This window comes from Amblyomma americanum, chromosome 1 (genome assembly GCF_052857255.1).
Source record: "Amblyomma americanum isolate KBUSLIRL-KWMA chromosome 1, ASM5285725v1, whole genome shotgun sequence".
NCBI lineage: Eukaryota > Metazoa > Arthropoda > Arachnida > Ixodida > Ixodidae > Amblyomma > Amblyomma americanum.
Window position 1 is genome coordinate 29,251,798 of NC_135497.1, and position 6,627 is coordinate 29,258,424.

The window sequence follows — 6,627 nt, forward strand, 5'->3', positions numbered from 1 at the left end:
CAGCCGAATATTAGCTACGCCTTTAAAAATTAATTCAAGAGAAAGACCTCACGAGGTACATTGGAATTAACTTTGTAGCGTTTTGGGAATTTTTCTGGGCGAGTATATTTTTTTATCACATGTTTTCTTAACAGTATTGCATAATATTGCCGCTCCATTTCGACACTGATCAGTTTGAGCCCCTCATACTGCAGAAGTACGGGAAGAAGAAATTAAAGCCTAATGCGATTCCGACCATTTTTTCTCATCGGAGTGCGCCTAAGCAAAGGAAGCCTCCTGCGATAAGGCTGCCACTCCCAAACAAAAGCGGTGAGTGATGTTTGTTGCACTTTTCAGCAGCACGATCGGAAAATGTATAATAAAACATTAACTTTTTACATAAATACCCAGTAAAAACCTAGCAATGCGCCGATGACTCGCGAACATTTTCCGGAATTGAATTTGCTGTCGGTGTATCTGAAATATTTGTTTCGCTCCAGCATGCGTACCTGCGAACAACGTCACAGCAGTAGTGCCTGCCGAGTAATCCTGTGAGCATACTTTTTTTTTTGAAAAATTGCGCTTACTTGCAAACCTAAGCCGGTGCTTCAGGCTTTCAGGAGGCTTTGGCTTTTCCATTTCAGTCCCACCCGAAGAAGATGTCGCGATTCATAATGGCAGTGGCGAGCAGTGCATTCCTGACGGTGAGTACTAGCTTGGTCACACCGCATGCATTTGCAGTGCCTGACATTGTCCTTTCACGCAGATTTCTTGACAGCTGGAGAACTGCCTGATGGCAGAGTCATGCCTTCAAGTCCTGCTTCGTCTACCCTTGAACACGATCGTAAGAGGCACTGATTTTTTTCTCAAACATATTAGTTGCATGGTCACAAGATGCTTGCCGTTCCACACATTTCTCGCTGAAAATGCTCGCAATGGTATAAATACTTGAGATCAGGAGATCGGTATTTGAACAGTGCTTGGCTTCCTCATTTCAGTCCAAGCCGAAGATATCGAAGTTCATGAGTCCACAAAGCTGCCTTTTCCAGGCGGTAAGTGTTAGGTTTTACTGCAAAGTTGTTACCTTTGTCTGAGGCCTTTCTTTTTTTGGCAGATCAGGAAACAGCCACGCACTCCGCGGACCGCATAGCGACACCAGAGCCTCTTGCATCTGATCTTGAGCATGCTTGTAAGATTTTGTAAGATTCTGCAAACTTTAAGTGGCTTTTTTATTATACAGAAATTCGTCCCTGGTGCCTGAAGGACTGCTTATTTTATTTTTTTTAGCAACACACCAAGCTCTATTAAACCGCATATCACAACTGGAGCGCCTCCATGAAGAGTCGCAGAGGAAACTAGGAGCTGCCAAGAGAAGATATCTTAAAAGTGAAGAAGAAAAAGAACGGCTGAAGTCAAAGTTTAAACATATTTTCAGTGACGACCAGATGAGGTCAATGGAGCGGCTTTCAGCACAAGGGATGCGCTGGGAGGCCAGCACGCTTGTAAAGTCACTCATGCTGCGTCGGTCCTGCGAGTCCCAAGGCTACAGTCTGCTGAGAAACCATGGTTTCCCGTTCCCGTCCGAGCGCACACTCCAACGCCATTTGGAGAATTTCAAGTTTCAGCCTGGGCTTCTTCAAGACATGATCGAGCCTCTCAGAATGAAGGTATACTGAATAACTATGTATACATGAGCCTCATACATAAAAGCGCCACGGTTCTGAATCTGCCTGTAAGACATGAGAGGTAATTGAGGGCTATGAATTGGTAATGGCATTAAGTTTCCTTTTACTAGCATTATGATTTACTACGAGTATATATTAAGCGACTCTGTGTTCTTTTGCTTCTCTTAATACTATAAAAGTCGCTGCAAAATTTTTTCTACACATTATAGCTTTGAAGATTGATCATAGCTTAGATATGGCTGTGGTGGATGTTGTATTAAGCCTGTGGTGCGTATTATGTGTTTTTCCTCCTAGATTGACCTCATGAAGCCTGAAGAGCGCCACGCCACCTTAATGATTGACGAAATGCAAGTTACACCAGGGCTAGTTTACGATCACTCATGCTGCTGTGTTCTCGGCGCTCCGACATTGCCTTTATCTGACGGTTCCCTACCGGAAGATACGCTAGCTACTCACGGCTTAGTGTTCATGTTGGGAGGGTTGTCCACTAGGTGGAAACAAACGATTGCCTATCATTTAACAGGAAATTCATTCGATGCTGTAACACTGAAGGAAGAAATAATTAATGTAATAACGAAATGCGAAGCACTGGGATTGAAAATTCATGCCGTGACCTCCGACATGGGGGGCGGGAACCTGGCGCTCTGGAGGATATTTGGCATTCATGCAGGAAGACACAGCCGCCGCATACAAACTGTGTTCACCCCTGTGATCCTACACGAAAGCTGTGGTTTTTTGCTGATGTGCCCCACTTGCTGAAAAATTTGAGGAACCACTTGACTAAAGGTCAGTTAATTTACCTTCCCGATGATGTAGTTAAAAAAAACGGCCTGCCAACTAACGTTGTAAACATTGAATATATTAAGATTCTGGTTCAGCGCGACGCAAAATCTGAGCTCAAGCTTGCTCCTCACCTGAATCCTGCATGTGTCGATCCTACTCATTATGACAAAATGAAAGTTAGTTTGGCTTACAGTTTATTTCACAACGACACATCAGCTGGTTTGCACATTTTGGTAGAGAAAGGATTGCTATCGAAAAATGCACTTTCGACGGCATGGTTTGTCGCAACGATCTTTCGCTGGTTTCGCTTGTTGACATCACGAATCAGCAAGCTCGCATTTAGCAAAGCACATGGAGGAACTTGTGAGGACGGCGTATCATTTCTGAATGAGACAGTAGAGTTGTTTTCTAAAATTGGTATTGGTGCACAGACTAAAGCAATATGGAAGCCTGTTCAAACAGGCATCATTTTGTCAACACGGTCTGCACTCGAAGTGCAAGACATGCTAATAAAGAAGTGCGATTTCAAGTATGTTTTATTAAGTAGGTTCAGTCAAGATGGACTTGAGAACCTGTTCTCAACTCTGCGGGCAAAAAACCCCATCCCACGCCTCTACGAGTTCAAGTGCAGCCTTAGGAGCGCGACACTAGCACTGTTTCTAAGGCCGAGTAGGTACGGTAGCTACTCAGATGATGAAGGATTTTTGCTCGTGGGCTTGAATGCAGAAAAAGAACAGAGTGAAGAGGGCAGCGTTATAGCTCCCTCTGACCTTCTAGACTTAAGCTCGGAAGGAGAGGAGTCGCTAGTGTACCTAGCAGGCTACGTTATTTCCAAAATAACAAAGAAGCTTCATTGCGAAGACTGCAGTGCTTCTCTAACTTCTGATGATGCAAGCTGCAGACTAATTGAGCTCAAGAACTACTCCTCATTGCACCTGTCGCTCACCAGTACTTCTGCAGGGGTGGTTGAAGTCATTACAGTAGCTGAAAACTTATTCCGTGCAAACAGTGAGGCACTGCTAGCCAACCGTGTCAGCACATCCCTAGCTGAGAGACCAATACTTCAGAGTATTTCTGTGCAAACTTTGTTTCCTTCATGTCATAACATATTGCCTGAAATCGTTCGTATGTTCTTGAGAGTGCGAATGCAAATCTTTGTTCGAACTGAGGCTTCTGTGAGGGCACTTAACGTGGCCAGTAGCAAGTGTGGAAGCAAAAGTGTCGGTATGCATGCTGCGGTATCCGGAATACGGTAAAATGTTTGAGCATTTGCTACTGGTGCACATGGCAGCAATACAGCGCGTGTCATCAGCCAGGCTTCTACAAGCAATAAAGGCAGCATCTATAAGGACTTATGCGCATTTGCTGTCCTTAGGCCGATCCGTTGCATTTCTACATTAAGGGACCTAATATTATATTCATATGACGCTTTCATTTCTTCGCCGACTGGAATGCTTTTCTGTGTTGCCTGAATGTATTCTAGTATTATATGTCATATTTTTATATAGATATTAAAATTCTTTGCGTGATAATCTTGTTTATTTCATTTGCTTTACATGAGTGTTATCGCGCGGCTTTCTGTTGTATCACCTGTCCAAAACTTTGTGAGCCTACAAATCAACTGCTTCGTTTCCTTCAATTATGTTATGTTGTAAAAATTTAACGTTGCCTTCATCTGGTGCGCTATTTTGAATAATATTTGTTCCTCTTTCACGCATATCGTCTAGAGGCTAACACCATCCAATGTTTCATGTTACTTGGTTCGAGCTTATGCTAAAAGAACGTCTTGCTGGGCAAGTTGGTACATCTTTGGATTACAGGCGCGAAAACAGACAGACCACAAGGTAGATAAACGGGACGGAGCGCCACTCACAACTGATTTATTCGAAGGCACGACAAACATATATATACCAGCTGACACGCAAGGAATACTATCATGTTCCAATCTGATATGACAGCGAACGCGTGAAAAAATCGTTCTCTGCCCTATACAACGATATGGACGTATCGCTGACGCACATGCTTCTTTTCTTAGCAATAAAGAATGCTTCCATTAATTCCCTGGCTTTTGTGTCTTTACTTCTTGATAAAATTCGCACACCAGAAAAACATGGCTCACAAGAGCGTGACGAGCAAGACCTTATATGCTTAGGCAAATTTGGCCCTTCCTTATTTTGCTCCACATTTCTTTCATGTTCCCTGATTCGCTCATTAACGCAGCGTCCAGTTTGCCCTATATAGGAGCGGCCGCACGAGAGGGGGATTTCATAGACCACACCTTCGGTGCACTTCATGAACAATCGCCCATGTGGCGCTCCGTCCCGTTTATCTACCTTGTGGTCTGTCTGTTTTCGCGCCTGTAATCCAAAGAGCTTATGCTACTTCTAACCGGCGGTTAATGCGAATATTTTCATTTTCCGAACTGTGTACCATCATGGATTTTTACTGTATGCTTCCCGTGTAACGTGTAACGTTTCAGGAGCCACCTGAAATAAAAATGGCATCTGGCCGGATATGTGTTGGTGTGTCACAGCGGCTGTGTATTCTATGCTCCAGACCTGTACTCTGGATCTGAAAAATTGATTTGGGGTGGCACGATTTTTTCAGTAATCAGCTGAAAGAACTGCCAAAACCCTGCCGCCCTCTCAGATTTATGGTTATGGCTGCGGCTGTCAAGTTTTCCAGCTCTTACGAAACAGCTTTATTGGCGAATTGCAGAAAGGAATGACATCTGGGCGCCACATATTGGAAGAATAATATGAAAAGAAGGACAAAAACTTCGCGAAAATAAGCTTTGATCATCTTCTTACCTTGCTATGGATCTTAAGAGCGATGAAGGCCTTCGTGTGACCGCCGCGAGTGCGAAAGCCTACCGCGAAGGTCTACCGGCACGTGAGAAAATAGTCAGCAAAGATGCCTTTTAAGGCGGACTTTCATTCGCCATAGGCAAAATCTTTACAATGTACATTTAAATATGCTATCAAAATAACGTCAGATTCTGTAACTCCGTGTTTCTAAAACAGTACGAATTGTTTCCTTCAAGCTGACTCAGTCACAGAATGGCTAGATCCTTTCTTATCGTCCTTTACAGCGCTGAATATTGAATCACCACGGGTGTCTGAAGCACTAACTGAATGCATTCGATGGGCTACACTGAATAAGTCAGAGAGAGAGCATCACGTACCTTCCCATCTCTTAATCTAGTCATCCGTTGGCGTCAGCAATCTTTCATAAATTTCAAGCCAAACCCTTGGCTACGGTCACTTCTACTGTCGTCAATAAAAATATATCTCTCTTGACAGCACGAAAACACTAGAAAAACTATTCTCTTTCAAGCAGCAGTGAAATTTCAATAGCCCAGGTATTAAATTTGCGGCGTATGCATCACACCGAGGCCCCCAACTTTTTAGGACTGACCCGCCCCCCCCCCCCACACACAAACACACAAAATCCATATTCGCGTTAAAGCAAATTTCGCAGCATTTTTTCGGCCACTGTCCTGCTTCTTAAACTTCACGCGTGCAATGACATCCGACTGAATTACCGCAATCTCTGCCTGGCTCGACTGCAAAAAGGTAGTGTCATAAAAAGTACTTCCGCGAAAATGCAGCGCAAGTTGAAATTGCATTTAACGGAGCGCCACTTTGCCGAAAAATATTAAAGAATGTACAAATTTAAAGTAAATACTATGCTAATTAAAGCTCGGCCCTATTGAGGTGAACAGTATGAAGATATCAAAAGCCGATATGGGCTATATATAGTACGCTGCGATTGTTCATACCGCAAGCGCACACGTTTAGCGCTTTCATTGCTGAAACGAGAAGGTGATAAATGTGCGTCATGGTAGAGTCAAGCACGTTGCATCCCTCCCTAGTGGTTTCGTTTAATAACAGAGCGAGAAAAAAATCCTGAACTTAGGTGCGAATACGGGTGCCAGCGAATGCATCGGGCCAGCGAACGCGCGATGGCCTGCGAAGCGTGCCGTGCGCAGCGCGCGCAGACGGCGGGCGAGGAGAATCGAGGAGGAAAGCGCGGGAGTGGAGGAGAGTGTCACTACTTGTATATCAAGGGGCTTTAGATCGTATAAGAAGATAAAACAAGGCTCAACAAGGACACGGCACATATGGTTTGCCCAAAATTCATAATGCTGATTCAGGAACGCTTGTCTGCATTTATATGC

At 44.0% G+C, this 6,627-nt stretch overlaps 1 protein-coding gene across 1 annotated transcript; it reads left to right on the top strand.

The window, feature by feature from the left end:
• Positions 1 to 204: 204 nt before the first annotated feature.
• On the top strand, positions 205 to 1,536 carry LOC144124243 (uncharacterized). The gene is made up of 7 exons (XM_077656913.1): positions 205 to 309; positions 480 to 683; positions 746 to 823; positions 978 to 1,031; positions 1,094 to 1,168; positions 1,267 to 1,469; positions 1,522 to 1,536. Exons 3-7 carry the CDS (start codon positions 784 to 786, stop codon positions 1,534 to 1,536), a joined length of 387 nt encoding a protein of 128 aa, XP_077513039.1. The 5' UTR covers positions 205 to 309; positions 480 to 683; positions 746 to 783.
• Positions 1,537 to 6,627: the final 5,091 nt, after the last annotated feature.